This window comes from Hemitrygon akajei, chromosome 13 (genome assembly GCF_048418815.1).
Source record: "Hemitrygon akajei chromosome 13, sHemAka1.3, whole genome shotgun sequence".
Taxonomy (NCBI): Eukaryota; Metazoa; Chordata; class Chondrichthyes; order Myliobatiformes; family Dasyatidae; genus Hemitrygon; species Hemitrygon akajei.
The window spans coordinates 80,323,713-80,340,084 of record NC_133136.1 but is presented as its reverse complement, the minus strand read 5'-3'; the positions used below and the strand labels follow the sequence as shown (position 1 = coordinate 80,340,084).

The 16,372-nt window shown below is 43.9% G+C and overlaps 1 protein-coding gene across 2 annotated transcripts in view; it reads right to left on the bottom strand.

Annotated features, from left to right (window-relative positions):
* The window catches only part of LOC140737996 (protein FAM184B-like), a 208,738-nt gene that overhangs the window by 84,335 nt on the left and 108,031 nt on the right, over window positions 1-16,372 (bottom strand). For both annotated transcript variants that reach the window (XM_073064943.1, XM_073064941.1), the window contains exons 2-3: window positions 15,266-16,108; window positions 12,326-12,461 (exon numbers count right to left, since the gene is read on the bottom strand). In XM_073064943.1, the coding sequence (XP_072921044.1) occupies window positions 12,326-12,461; window positions 15,266-16,108 (979 nt within the window). The remainder of the gene's footprint in view (window positions 1-12,325; window positions 12,462-15,265; window positions 16,109-16,372) is intronic.

Sequence of the window (16,372 nt, the reverse complement as noted above, 5' to 3'; positions counted from 1 at the left end):
TGGAGTTTGTCCTTCCAAAGTGTACCACCTCACACTTCTCTGGGTTGAACTCCATCTGCCACTTCTCAGCCCACTTCTGCATCCCATCAATGCCTCTCTGCAATCTTTGACAATCCTCTACACTATCCACAACACCACCAACTTTTGTGTTGTCTGCAAACTTGCCAACCCACCCTTCTACCCCCACATGCAGGTTGTTAATAAAAATCAGGAAAAGTAGAGGGCCCAGAACAGATCCTTGTGGGACACTACTAGTCACAACCCTCCAATCTGAATGTACTCCCTCCACCACGATCCTCTGCCTTCTACAGGCAAGCCAATTCTGAATCCACCTGGCCAAACCTCCCTGGACCCCATGCCTTCTGACTTTCTGAATAAGCTTACCATGTGGAACTTTATCAAATGCTTTACTAAAATCCATGTCGATCACATCCACTACACTACCCTCATCTATATGCCTGATCACCTCCTCAAAGAACTCTATCAGGCTTGTTAGGCACGATCTGCCCTTCACAAAGCCGTGCTGACTGTCCCTGATCAGACTATGATTCTCTAAATGCCCATAGATCCTATCTCTAAGAATCCTTTCCAACAGCTTTCCCACCACAGACATAAGGCTCACTGGTCTATAATTACCCGGACTATCTCTACTACCTTTTTTGAACAAGGGGACCACATTCGCCTCCTCCAATCCTCCGGTACCATTCCCGTGGACAACGAGGACATAAAGATCCTAGCCAGAGGCTCAGCAATCTCTTCCCTTGCCTCGTGGAGCAACCTGGTGAATATTCCGTCAGGCCCCAGGGACTTATCCGTCCTAATGTATTTTAACAACTCCAACACCTCCTCTCCCTTAATATCAACATGCTCCAGAACTTCAACTCACTCATATTGTCCTCACCATCTTGAAGGTAATCTTTTGACTGCACTTTTATGAATAAAGTAACCCCAAAATGTTAACTGTTTCCCTTTCCGCAGATTCTGGCTGAGCAGTTGAGTGTTTCCAGCAATTTCTGCTTTTATTTCAGATCTCAGGGAAATGTACAATGGAAATATGGAAGTTGTTCAAGGAAAATTTGCATGGGGTTCTGGATAGATTTGACCCATTGAGGCAGGGAAAGCATGGTTAACAAGAGAAGTGGAACGTCTAGTCAACAGGAAGAAGGAAGTAAGGATCTGAAAAGGCTCTTGAGAGTTATAAAGTAGCTAGGAAGGAGCTCCAGAATGTACTGAGGAGAGTTAGAAGGGGGCATGAGAAAGCCTTAATGAGTAGGATTAAGAAAATCTTCAGTGTGTTGTACGTATATGTGGAGAACAAAAGGATGACCAGAGTGAGGGTAGGACTGATCAGGGATAAAAGAGAAAATGTGTCTGGAGTCAGAGGATGTCCTTAATGAATACTTTGCTTCAGTATTCACCAGGTAGAGAAACTTTGATGAATGTGTGACAGCGTAAAACAGGCTACCATGCTGAAACTTGTCAATGTTAAGAAAGAAGATGTGTTAGAACTTTTGAAAAACATTCGGAAAGATAATATTAGGGGCCAGACAAAAATACCCTATGTTACCACAGGAAGTGAGGGAAGAGGTTGCTATGCTTTTGATAATGATCTTTGCATCCTCACTGGCCACAGCAGCAATACCAGAAGATCAGGGGGTAGATAATGGGGATAATCCTAGAAATTACAGACCGGTGAGTCTTACATCAGTGGCGGGCAATCAACTAAAGCGGATTCTTAGAGACACAATTCATAAGCATTTGAAGAAGCGTAGTCTGATTCAGTATAGTCAGCACAGCTTTGTGAGGGGGAGGTCATGCCTGCCTGAATTCTTCAAGGCAGTGACAAAACAATTTGATGAAGACAGAGTGGCTGGTGTGATGTATATGCATTATCATAAGTAGTTTGACAAAGCTGCCCACAGTAAGCTCAATCATAAAATGAGGAGGCATGGGATCCAGCAAAACATGGCTGCATGGATTCTCGATTAGCTCACTCCCAGAAGGCAGAGGGTAGTAGACAGAATGGATTCTGCCTGGAGGTTGGAGGCTGGTCCCATGCCTGGGATTCCTGTTCTTTGTGATGTTTATAAATGGCTTAGGTGAGAAAGTGGAACAATGATTTAGTAATTTTCCAGATGAATGAAGGTTGGTGTTTTCTGTACAGTGTAGAAGGTTCTCTTGGTTACAGTGGAACCAAGATAGGATGCAAAGCTGGGCTGAGAAGTGATAGACTGAATTCAATCTGGAAAAGTGTGATAAACTTTGGAAGGTCAAACTCGAAGGCAGAGTACAAGGTTAAGAGCAAGTGTCTTAGCAGCATTGAGGAACAGTAGGATCTTGGGGCCCTTGTCTACTGATCTCTCAAAGTTGCTGTGCAGGTTGATAAGCTGAAGGTATACTGTGTATTGGCCTTCATTAGTTAGGGAATTGAGTTCAAGAGCCAGAGGTAATTCTATAAAACTTTATAAAACTCTGGTTAAGCCACACTTGGATTAGTGTGTTTAGTTCTGGTCACCTTATTGCAGAAAGAATGTAGAAGTTTTAGAGTGGGTGCAGAGGAAGTTTACCAGATGCTTCCTGGATTAGGGAGCATGTCTTATGAGGAAAGTTTGAATGAACTAGTGCTTTTCTCCTTGGAGCTTAGGTGAATGAGAGCTGACTTAATAAAGGTGTATAATATGATGAGAGGCATAAATAGAATGGACAGCCACAGCCTTTTTCCTAGGGTGGCAATGGTTAATATTAATTTGATTGGAGGAAATTATAAAGGGGAATGTCAGAGGCAGGCTTTTTCCACACAGGGAGTGGTAAGAGTATAGAATGCCCTGCCAGGGGTGGTGGTAGAGGTGGATACATTGGGGAGATTAGCAGACTCTTATATAGGCACATAAATGAAAGAAAAATGTAGCTCTAGATGAGAACGAAGTGTTCAATCGATCGTGGAGTGGGCTAAAAGGCTGCTCAATGTCGTGGGCTGTAATTTTCATTATGGATGATGCAGATGGGTGCTCAGTCATGCCTTTCAGCCCAACTAATCCATGCTGACCAAGATGCCCATCAAACTACCCCCATTTGCCCACATTTGGCCCATATCCTTCTGATCTTTTCCTATCCATTTACCTGTGCAACTATCTTTTAGCTGTTGTTATTCAACCTGCCTCAACCACTTCTTCTGGCAGCACACTCCATCTGCATACCACCCTCTGTGTACCCTTTGTAGAAAGTACCCTTTCTGTGTATCTCATGATGTTATACACACGAGATCATTCCTCCATCCCCTACGTTCTGCATGGGTACATATTCTTTGCAGTTTAGAAGAATGTGTGATGGCCTTATTGAAACATAAGATCCCAATTGGGGACATGACAGGATAGATGCTCAGTTTGTTTTTACCAGTGGGAGAGTCTTGAATGAGGGTATTGATGTACCATCAATAACTCTCGGAGACGTGAGTCAAGATAGGCTTTTGTTAGCTGGAGACTGAGGGAGGAGCAGTGCCTCCAATCGCCTTTATACAGGGGTCTGTGGGAGGAGCCACAGGAGCAGTCAGCAGGGGGGGGCGTGTCCAGACAGGTATATGTAGTTCACCACAGGTATGTATTTACAATATACTGTAAGTGGCAGATCATTCAAAATGAAGAGACAATAAAATCCTTTTTCACAGACAGTGGTGAATCTTCATAATTCTCTACCCCAGGGGGTTCTAAAGGCTAGATCATTAGAAACGTTAAGCCAGAGGTAGATTAATTTTTGAAAGATCAGAAATTCAGGGCCCTGAGGAGCTGCCACAGGAGGGGTGTTGAGGCCAGCATTGATCAACCATGATCATATTGAACACAGGGCAGGCTTAAGGAGCCTGGTGGCCTACTCCTACTTTCTGGTGTTCAACAAATAAACTCAACTATTTCTGCACAGCTGACAGCTACATTAATTAAAAATCCACAAATTAGACTTAGGGATATCTGTCTAAAATGATTACTGCCCTATAATGCATCTGGATTTGCTTCACTTGGCTGAACAACTTGTAGAAATGGATTTGGCAGACTTTAATATTTATGTTCATGCAACTCATCTCAGGAATTTGTGCCTGAAGCCATAAATTCTATAGACATCTCCAGCCAGAGATTGAAGTTTTAAAATCCCAGCTGAAAAATTTTCTCTTCTTTTGAGTAGGTGTACTTAGGTCTTGAACCAATGTTTCCCTGAGAGATACTGGAAAATTATGATAAATAATGATGTGGGGAAGCCTGCCTGCATACAATTTGATGCTCCAAGGCTCGATGCAGTGAATACTAATGTTCTGTAGGAAAGCACCACAGTAAGGAAGTTCCTTCAAACAATGAAAGGGGTTTCACTTCATGGAGCCATGTGAGTGGCAAAACAGCAAAGTATAACAACCATAAATTTACATGTTTTTGCACTCTCTCTTCCTTTGTATATAAAGTATATTTTTATTATGAATAAAATCTAATATTAAAATTAAAAAAGGGTTTTTACCACAATCACTATTACTGATACAAATGGATCTCAATTTATTTATTTATTTTCTTTAAATTCCTTAGCATTCATGATGGGATTTGCACTCATGTCTCAAAATCAATAGTCAAGGCCTCTGGCTCCTCAACCAGACACAGAAAAATGTCGAACACGAGGAAATCTGCAGATGCTGGAAATTCAAACAACAACACACACAAATTGCTGGTAGAATACAGCAGGCCAGGCAGCATCTATAGGAGAAGCGCTGTCGACGTTTCGGGCCGAGACCCTTCATCAGGACTAACCGAAAGGAAAGATAGTAAGAGATTTGAAAGTAGTGGGGGGAGGGGGAAATGCGAAATGATAGGAGAAGACCGGAGGGGGTGGGATGAAGCTAAGAGCTGGAAAGGTGATTGGCGAAAGTGATACAGAGCTGGAGAAGGGAAAGGATCATGGGACGGGAGGCCTCAGGAGAAAGAAAGGTGGGGGGGGAAGCACCAGAGGGAGATGGAGAACAGGCAAACAACTAAATATGTCAGGGATGGGGTAAGAAGGGGAGGAGGGGCATTAACAGAAGTTAGAGAAGTCAATGTTCATGCCATCAGGTTGGAGGCTGCCCAGCCGGTATATAAGGTGTTGTTCCTCCAACCTGAGTTTGGATTCATTTTGACAATAGAGGAGGCCATGGATAGACATATCAGAATGGGAATGGAACGTGGAATTAAAATGTGTGGCCACTGGGAGATCCTGCTTTCTCTGGTGGACAGAGCGTAGGTGTTCAGCGAAACTGTTTCCCAGTCTGCGTCGGGTCTCACCAATACATAAAAGGCCACACCGGGAGCACCAGACGCAGTATACCACACCAGCTGACTCACAGGTGAAGTGTTGCCTCACCTGGAAGGACTGTCTGGGGCCCTGTCTGTGAGGGAGGAAGTGTAAGGGCAGGTGTAGCACTTGTTCCGTTTACAAGGATAAGCGACTTTATTAACTTTGCCTCCAACTTTCACCCTGCCCTCAAATTTACCTGGTCCATTTCCGACACCTCCCTCCCCTTTCTTGATCTTTCTGTCTCCATCTCTGGAGACGGCCTATTTACTGATATCTACTATAAGCCTACAGACTCTCACAGCTACCTGGACTATTCCTCTTCCCACCCTGTTTCTTGCAAAAAGGCTATCCCCTTCTCACAATTCCTCCGTCTCCGCCGCATCTGCTCTCAGGATGAGGATTTTCATTCCAGGACGAAGGAGATGTCTTCCTTTTTTAAACAAAGGGGCTTCCCTTCGTCCACCATCAACTCTGCTCTCAAACGCATCTCTCCCATTTCCCGAACATCTGCCCTCACCCTATCCGCCCGCCACCCCACTCGGGATAGGGTTCCCCTTGTCCTTACCTACCACCCACCAGCCTCCAGGTCCAACGTATAATTCTCCGTAACTTCCGCCACATCCAACGGGATCCCACTACCAAACACATTTTTCCCTCCCCCCCTTTCTGCTTTTCACAGGGATCGCTCCCTACGTGACTCCCTTGTCCACTCGTCCCCCCCATCCCTTCCCACCGATCTCCCTCCTGGGCACTTATCCTTGTAAACGAAACAAGTGCTACACCTGCCCTTATACTTCCTCCCTCGCCACCATTCAGGGCCCCAGACAGTCCTTCCAGGTGAGGCGACACTTCACCTGTGAGTCGGCTGGTGTGGTATACTGCGTCCGGTGCTCCCGGTGTGGCCTTTTATATATTGGTGAGACCCGACGCAGACTGGGAAACAGTTTCGCTGAACACCTACGCTCGGTCCGCCAGCGAAAGCAGGATCTCCCAGTGGCCACACATTTTAATTCCACGTTCCATTCCCATTCTGATATGTCTATCCATGGCCTCCTCTATTGTCAAAATGAATCCAAACTCAGGTTGGAGGAACAACACCTTATATACCGGCTGGGCAGCCTCCAACCTGATGGCATGAACATTGACTTCTCTAACTTCCGTTAATGCCCCTCCTCCCCTTCTTACCCCATCCCTGACATATTTAGTTGTTTGCCTGTTCTCCATCTCCCTCTGGTGCTCCCCCCCCCTTTCTTTCTCCTGAGGCCCCCCGTCCCATGATCCTTTCCCTTCTCCAGCTCTGTATCACTGTCGCCAATCACCTTTCCAGCTCTTAGCTTCATCCCACCCCCTCCGGTCTTCTCCTATCATTTCGCATTTCCCCCTCCCCCCACTACTTTCAAATCTCTTACTATTTTTCCTTTCGGTTCGTCCTGACAAAGGGTCTCAGCCCGAAACGTCGACAGCGCTTCTCCCTATAGATGCTACCTGGCCTGCTGTGTTCCACCAGCATTTTGTGACAGAAATATGTCTCTTTCCATTATGGCTAGTTTGTGCAGAGGTTCTGAACACCAGCTGCTTCTGGTGGTCAGATCAATCATGGTGGTCTTGGCGATGATGGAACATCGGTGTGGGAGAGAGAAAAGAAGGTTGGAAGTGCCCTTTGGGAGTGAGCCTGATTATACACTGTGACTGTAGTTTTTCCCCAGGTTGTGCAGTGGCAACAGCATGCTCAGGTCAACCTGATGAGCAACAAGTTGCAGTTTGCACACCCAGGCATTACAGAGGGCTCTAAAACTCAAAGCCTCTCACAAATTTCTACCAATTTACCTTACCGTGGAAAGCATTCTAGCTGGTTACATCTTTGTCTGGTATGGAGGGGCCACTGCACTGGGTTGGAAAAAGCTTCAGAAAATTGCAAACTCAACCAGCTCCATCACAGACACTAGTCTCCCCAGCATCAAGGACATCTTCAAAATGTTGGGCCTCAAAAAGGTGGCATCTATCACTAGGGACCCCATCAGCCAGGACATGCCCTCTTCTCATTGCTACCATCAAGGAGGAGGTACAGGAGCCTGAAGACACACACTCAACATTTTAGGAACAGCTCCTTCCCTTCTGCCATCAGATTTCTGAACAGAGAATGAACCCATACATACTGCCTCACTATTTTGCTTTCTCGTTTTTTTGCACTACTTACTTAATTTAATATATATATTTCTTACTGTAATTTATAGCTTTTAATTATGTATTGCAAAGTACTGCTGCTACAGCACACCATATTTTATGATATATACCAATAATATTAAACCTGATTCTGAGGACTGCCAGCACTAATTGTCTTCTCTGAAAGTTACAGGGAAACTTTTTTTATACAGATAAAGCAACAACCTGTGGGTCATTTTAATTCACATCTAGTTTGCTGCTTTCAAAGTGACATACTCCACATTTTGTTGTAAGTTAATTTTGGAAGTTGTAAGTAAAACCTCTCTATCTAATTTCTATCAGCAATTAATTAATATGAGGCACACTGTATGTCATCATATATTCAAAACACATGGGGAATTGAGATGTGTAAATTGTGAGAGGGAGTGCCTGGTTCAATCTCACAATGGTTGGGGCATCAACAAGAATTGGGTGCAGACAATATCTAGACATATCGTACATGTGCTAGCTTAAGTAAGAAGGTCTGGCAGATAGCATCTGGCTGAATGCCTCATTGCCAGATCTGACCAACAAGCACTAAGACCTCCCTTGGTTTGATGGTGAGAGGAGCCTCCACTGTCATTGCCTTCCTCTACAGATGTCATATCATCCTCAATGTGCACTTCCCTCAGGATGGCTGTAGTGGGGAAGAGACGGTCACCCACCTCTTTGCAGGCAGTGAATTTGTTAAGAAGGTGAGGAGAAGGATACCAGGGTCCATGCCATAGTTCATCCCCTGCAGTTGTGTGTCGGAAGACTCTTTGATACATCTGTTTCACACTGAGACAGACATCAAGTGTTGCTAAAAGGCCATCAACTTGGTGAAAGACCCCCTTTGGTCTTCCAGTGCAGCAAACTGTCTGTAAGGGAATGCTGTGGACTGGCATAGCAACCCGATATTCAACTTCCACATCACCCAGTCTGGCTTCTGGTTTCTTATAGATGCCAGGAGGCAGTGGTCGGGGAAATGCACTGGTGCGACATCAGTGGGTCTGACCGTGACTGGCTTCAATGTGAAGCAGAAGTCTATCTGGGACTGTTCTGAGCTGCCCGAGTGTGTTACGGTTCAGCTCCCCCTGCATGGGTGCTGAAGGTCAGACACATCTTTGCATCTTTAACCATTTCCATCAGGAGTCTGGAGCTGCTGCCCAGCCTCCTGTCAGTCCTACTGAGCTGTCCAGCTGCATCAGCAATGTGTTTGAAGTCTTCAGCCGGAACGGAGGATGTCTGGCAGGGATTTTGCTGCTGTGTGGAGGACAGCTGGCCGTTCGCTCAGCACAGCTGAGGCGTACACGTTAATGAGCTGCAGCAGACTGTTACCGTATTTTACACCAGCCATATGGAGCTGTCCACCCACTGCGTCATTGACACCAGTGACAGAGAATTTGCCTCCCCACAATATCATTTCCCACCCTGCTCCCTCCCCCCCGACCATACAGACGATTCCCGGGACCATGGTCTGGGTCCCTTGTAGCAGTGCTGGGGGAGGTAAGTGAATATTCCTTTCTAATCTCTGGTTCTGATTGGTCTGTGCCCTCCATCTCCTGGAGCTGTGCTGCTCCAGTTCTGCAGGATCTGGGGGTCACGGACGGTTGATAGATTGGGATCTCAAGATGGCTGGCCTTTCCTCAGTCCTGGTCTCAGTCTTTTCTGGTGTCTCCATACTGGCAGGGAGTGAGTCAGCATTTTTCTGGGGTTGTGGCATTGGGTCCACCTCTTGTTGCCTAGGCTGAGGTACAGACACAGTTGGGCAGGTTTTACGGAGATTGCAACTTTTGCTTTCTCTGCAGTCCTGCTTGCAGATGACTGTAGTCCATTGGGCTACCACAGCTCCAAGTCTGTTGCAGCTACGACACAGTCTGGGCTGAGCAGGCATATGCCACATAACCGTGGTTCTCTACGATGGCAGACACTGAAGGTGGATTGATGACGGCTCCATTAGCATCCACCCTTAACTTGACCTTCACCTGGTACTTGCTCGTCCAGGTCTAGAATAGGTCCTCGAAGTCCACACAGCTCCCTGCTCCCTCAAAGTAACAAACTAGAAAGGTGAAGACATGCACAATGGGTTGGTTTGAACATGTGGGTTGTACAGGTGACCATCATCACATCCTTCTTGGCTGGGAGAGTGAAGGATAGCTACACCTTCCTCAGTGTTAGTGGAACCTCATTCCTCTCCTCCCGAAAGTCCAGTAACATCTTCTGCCATCCCACTGGGTGCATAAAGGTAACGTCAAAGTACCCATTACCTGGTAAGTCCGGGAGGAGTAGATAAATTTATTTAGAGATACAGCGTGGAACACACCCTTGCAGCACAAGGAGCTGCACCACCCAGCATTTCACCTATTTAACCCTAGCCTAATCACAGGACAATTTACAATGACCATTAATCTACTAACCGGTACATCTTTGGATTGTGTCCTTCACCTTGATCTTGCAGCACTCCAGCTGGATCTTCTTGGTGAAGAGGTCCCTGATGAAGGGGTTCTCCTCACTGAGGACCTTATCTGCCAACTTCACAGTGTTTCAGATCCTCTGTCCTCCTCCCGAGGCATTCGTCGTTACAGTCACCCTGATGGATCTGGTTGGCTATCGCAAGTTTAGTTGATGGAAAGAGGTATTAGGTTAGTATCCTAACTAACATTAGGATCCAGACTTACGTCAGCAGGTTAAGCTATCATTGGGCAGCAATTTGATTGCAGACAGTCACTGTTGTCTTTCTTCTTCAACATCTGAGTTCACCCACGAATCTGCTTCGTAGATCTGTCTCTGTGATAACAGTCCTGCTAGATCTTGGGAAATTGGCCCTGGTGATCACCAATTGTCCTCTGCCATGTAAGCCCCTGAAAACTTTTAGTAAAAGGGGAAAGATTCATACAATACTAAGATTTTATCAGTTCTGGTCACCTCATTACAAGAAGGATGTGGAAGCTTTAGAGAGAGTCAGAGAAGAGTTACCAGGGTGCTGCTTGGATTAGAGAGCATGTCTTATGATGAAAGATTGCGTGAGCTAGGGCTTCTTCTCTTTAGAGGAAAGGAGGATGAGAGGTGACTTGACAGAGGCGTATAAGATGGTAAGAGACTACAGTGAACAGTCAGCACCTTTTTCCTAGGACGGAAATAGCTAATATGAGTGGAGGACAGTTTAGGGAGAATTAGCGAGGCAAGTGTTTTACCCAGTGAATGGTGGGTGCAAGGAACACACAACCAGGGGTGGCGGTAGAGGCAAACACATTAAGGGTATTTAAATGTCTCTTAGATAGGCACATGGATGAAAGAAAAGTGGATGGCTATGCAGGAGAGAAACGTTAGGTTGATGCTGGAGTAGGTTGAGAGATCAGGATTACATTGTGGGTCAAAGAGCCTTGCAATGCTATATTGTTCTATGAAGAGAACCTGGAGTAAACTCATCCTAAGAGAACCAAGTTCCTGATTATGGTCTCTCCCCTGAAAGACTGTTCATCAGTGTTGTTCACAGAAGGAAACAAACCATTCTTAGTCTATACTGGTTTTGTGAGACCTTTAATCTATTTCAGTGTGGACGATTATTTCTGAGTGAGTTCACCAAGCTACTCAATTCAGAGTTTATTAGGGATTGGCAACATATGGGCTAGGCAGTACCACTTATATCCTACATTCAAACAAGCAAAATATTGCGCAAGTTCATTGGAACAGGCTGGCACTCTTGGTGGGGCGGGGGTCTCTTCTGTATTTGTATCAACAGCCAAATTTTGTTGGCTTCCAGAATCACTTTCACCACTGATTTCAGCCACAAAAAAACCTTCCATTTAATGAAAGAGTTAAGGTTTTGCTTGTACAGGGAGAATATGTTTCTGGAGGCAAGACCAAGTACAAGGTGTCGAGGATTGTAAAAACAGGGCCACTCAACATTTCTTAAAGAGCTGCTCCTCGCTTTTAAGTGAAAGCTTGGGAATATATTATGTCAGCTAAGCTGAGGAATGTGTGGTAAGTGGCATTTATACTTAATTTAGGAAAAAGTAAATCGTTTTCTTTCAAGCTGAACTCTTGCATCTCCCAAAGCAGAGTTACAGTTTCCTGAACAAGTCAATGTGTATCAGACATAATAGGCACAAGTTAATGGACATAACTTTACACAATGTTGGAAGAACAGTTAATACCTCTATAGGAGTGCTTATTCTTCATTAAGATATGGCACCAGTGTTACTGTTTCCTGCAGAAAATTTATAAGACAGGAGGAAATTCAGTCCATCATATAAATTTATTTACTTAATGAGATACCACGTAGAGTAGTAGCTTCCAGCCCTTCAAGCTACACTGTCCAGCAATCCTCTAATTCAATCCTAGCCTAATAATGGGACCATTTACAATGACCATTAACCTAACAACTGGTACGTCTTTGGACTGTGGGAGGAAACCAGAGCACCCAGAGGAAACCCACATGGTCACGAGGAGAACTCCTACAGGCAGTGGCAGGAATTGAACCTGAGGTCACTAGTACTATAAAGCATTGTGCTAACCACTAGTCTACCGTGCTAAAATAGCTCCCAGCCTAATCCAGTGTCAAGCATTTGGTTCATATTCCTGTGGTTATACCACTTGACATACGTATACAAGTTTCCGTTCTGATCCTTCAGGATAACTTTTATAGAAAGCATATACTACTTTTTGACAAATTCTTGTGTTCAATAGAACAATCTAGGGGTACAATGAAGTGCTAAAGGCAGGAACTTTGAACAGAAGCTGATGGCCACAGGTGGGTCACCATTGGACAAATTAGTTCTTCTAATCTCCTTGCATTGCCACCTTCTTGACAAGTGGAATCAACAAAGTACCCTACCTGCTTTATGGATTAATACAGCTTTCTGTTCTAAAAGTCTCCCTCTCAAAAGCTGAGCTTCATCTTCCATCTTTTGCAGATTTTCACTTGACGTTGCCAATTTATTGTCTGCTTTTTGAAGTTGTTTTTCCAAATCCTAAAATAAATATTAAAAATATATGATTATGTAGAAAACCTGGTAGGTTCAAAGTCAGAATCATGTTTAACATCACTGGCATATGTCATGAAATCTGCTATTTTGTGGCAGCAGTACACTGAAATGCATACTAATGACAAAGTATAAATTACAATAAGAAAATATTTTAAGGAATAAAAATCACATTAAATTAAGTAAGTAGTGAACAAACTTTCCTATTGCTGATCATTTGAATGTGATACCAATGTAGTGAAATGTATTAGGATTGGGTTGAATTCATAGTCTTTCCATCCAGTAAATGTTTTCAATCTGTAAACATTTTTAGATTGTACTTTGGGAGGTTTACATTATGTCTAGAAGTATGTACAATATAAGGTTAAGATATGGCTTATATTTTGTAGAACATTAGAGAGTGAGAGCGAGAGAGAGAGTGGGGGGGAAGAAAGAGAGGGGGAGGGGGTGGGAAGGAGGAAGGGGAGAGGGGGTGGGAGAGAAGGGGAGAGAGGGGGGAGAGGGGGAGAGAGAGGGGGCAGAGGGGGGAGAGAGAGGGGGAGAGAGAGGAGATGAGGCAACAGAGCAGTTATCACACATTTTGTGTTTGTACGAGAGAGTACTATGCGATGGGAAGTGATTGGTGGAGATAGAAAAGCAGATGAGGGAATGGCCCCATGTGGAGATTCCATCACCAAACACATCTTCCTCTTCTTTCTATTTTTAGTGTTCCATAGGGACCGTTACATGTTTCTCTTTTCAAAGATGCTGCCTAACCTGCTGAATGCCTCCAGCATTTTCTGTTGTTATTTCAGATTTCCAACATCTATCGATTCTTGCTTCAAATTTCAATAATTATTTTACAAGGATATTATTCCCTGCTGATTTTCCTCTGCATTGCCCGGTAGAGAAACAATTATAGTCCTGTGGAATTTGAAATGTACCAGTGCAGGTCACTTTAATAACTCTTATGATCAGAAAACATTTTTGTATAACCTGCCCTCTTTATTTGCTTAACAACACATGAATTTGGAGCAGAATTAGTCCACTTGACCCATCAAGCCAGTTCTTTCATTTAATAAGATTATGGCTAGTCTGATTAAAACTCAGACCTGTGTCCCTGATTCATGGTTCTCAAAGAAAAAAATATTTGTTTTACCTTTCTCTCATGGGCAACCACTTATTTTTAAGCAATGACCTCTAATTCTAAGTTTGCCCATAGAAAGAATGATTGCACTGCTATACCCATCTTTAATAATATGTGCAAATTATAAATAGTGCACTGTTCATGGTTGGTGAAGCAAATGAGATGATTCCAAAAGGGTCCTTATATGAAACATTTCTTCAGATCGCATAACTGAGATATAACTTACCCACTGAATGCTATTAAAATACAGAAGACACAACTTGCAGTAATATGGCTGCTTTTAATATAAAAGAAAATCCCAAATATTTTCTCAGATAAGGGAAGGAAATGTTCCATGTGAGGAAAGGTAATGAGCTGGGACAAAATTTTGTGGAAGTCATTAAAATGAGGAACATGTTTATGAGCAGTAGAGCAAGGGGCCTTTGGAAAAGATGGCTAAAAATTCTAGTGCTAATATTAGTTTGAGGGAAGGGCAGAGGATTGGGAATCGGAGAAGCCAAGGGAAGAGGGAGACACATGCAACAGTGAACATACTAGCCTAGAAATTGGATTGCACCTTTTTCTGTGCACTAAACACATGCTGTGTTTACAACTAACAGCTAATTAAATCTCCTACAAAAACTCATGAAATCGGTGCCCCAGCTTCATGCCTGAAGAGGACCCCATTGTTCCCATCAGCATTAACACAAAAGCTCGCAAAGGCTGTGGTTTTGTTGAACAGATCAGACTTTAAAGAAACTCTAAATCAGCTACAGCATACTTGTATTAAAAGCTCTGGTGAGCAAAGAAACACATGGGGGGACACAGTGATCTCCTGTGAAAAGTTCCTTCCTATAAAAATACAAGAAACTCTGCAAATGTTGGAAATCCAAAGCAACACACACAAACTGCTGGAGGAACTCGGTTTCTCGACCATTATATGTACATTCCTTTTTACACGTTTGCCTGACCTGGTTGCATCTCTCGTTGTGAGAGTCTCCAAGCCACTGAGAACTGCAGATGACCACAGGACAGGGGTGCAGCCTACAATTCCAATGCAAATTATATAAAAGCTAAGGGAGGACCAGTGGTGTCATTTCCATGATCCTTACCAGCGAAAACGAGGCTGGCATGCCCTGTGTACATCAATGTCACAGTGTCGATCCTTAAGTGACATTTCACTGGGGATTTCAGGGAGATGTACTTCCAGATTTTAAAGTGAGTTTTTAACAGAGGGGTAGCTTGCCCCTGAAAACTCCAATTTTTGCAGACAATGCGGGAAACCTGCAGTGCAGGACTTGAGACATCCAAGGTACACCACTGTTATCATGTAAACAGCAACTGCAATAAATTGAAGTACATTGAAGTGCCGGGCAATTTCACCTGAAACTGATCTCTAGAGTGACCTACTTGGGTGAAATCTCTTCCATTTGCAATTTATGCATGAAAGCTTTCCTTCTAATAGATTCAACCTTTAGGCTCCGAAACGCCAAACAATACACCTGTGTTGAAGCTGTAACAAGCATGTCATCCCACTGAATAAGTAGTCTCCAAAATATGAATCCTGATGGAAGGATGCATCAAAATATATTAATTCCACTGATAATCAATGAAAATGGCGCTGAAGAATTTACAGCTGATTAATTCGCTTTAAGGGCAGTGAAACATTTCAAGTACACCTGCTCACCTGGATTTTGAGCTCTGCAGCGTTCAGCAGTTCCTGATATTTCTGACATTGGGTTTTAGACTCATGCACGATTTGGTCTTTGAGTTCTACATCTCTCTCCAGCTTCTTCAGTTTTAGCTGCAGTGCCACCTCCTGAGCTTGCAGACTCTTCTTCTGTCCAGTCTGCCACTGTTTCAGCGTCTCAGTTACTGACTGTTGCAAAGCCTTTTTCAGAGATTCCAATTCCTTTTGATGTGAGACTTGCAGTTTGCTTACTTTTTTCTCAAACTCTGTGGTTAGCCTCATTTTTTCTGATTTTAGGACTTCCAGCTCTTGGTTCAAGCACTGAATATCCATTTTGTGCTTCTCTTCTAACTTAAACTTTTCATTGAAGCAGCCTCGGAGCACTTTGCAATTTTCCTGAAGGCTTTCTGACTCCTGGTTTACTTTCACAATCTCTGTTATTGCCGACTGTTTGTCTTGCTCTAGCTTGTGCTGGATCTCCATGAAGTGTTGCAGGTTGCTCTCAAACTCCTTCTTAATATTAAGCATCTCCCTTGACAGTGCCACTATTCTTTCCGCATGTTCTCTCTCCATGTTCTTCTCCCGCTCTGCTACTTGCTGTTTGTAAAATTCAAACTGTGTCAAGACCTCTTCCTTGGCTTTCTTGTGTTTCTCCAGGGTGTCCTCAAGAGACTGAATTTGATGTCTGAAATCTATTTCCTCCCTCACTCTGTTCTTATATTTTGAGATCTTACTCTGTGTCTCAGCAAGGATGTGTTGGATCTCCTCCTGGTGAACTTCCTTAAGAGCCTGCAGGGAAACCTCATGCTCATCGCTTTTGGTATTTAGTGAATATATGACCTATAAAAACATTTAAAAAAACAGTGGTTAAAATAATGCGATATTAGACAGTTGAAATAAAAACCAAATCATGAAGCTTTCATGTCCAATCACAAACAAGAGACAAGCTGCAGATGATGGAAATCCAAGCAACACAGACAAAATGCTGGAGGAACTCAGCAGGCCAGGCAGCATCTATAGAAAAAAGTATAGTCGATGCTTCGTTCTGAGACCCTTCATCAGGACTGGAAAAAAACATGGGGAGTTAGAGTAAGGATGTGGGGG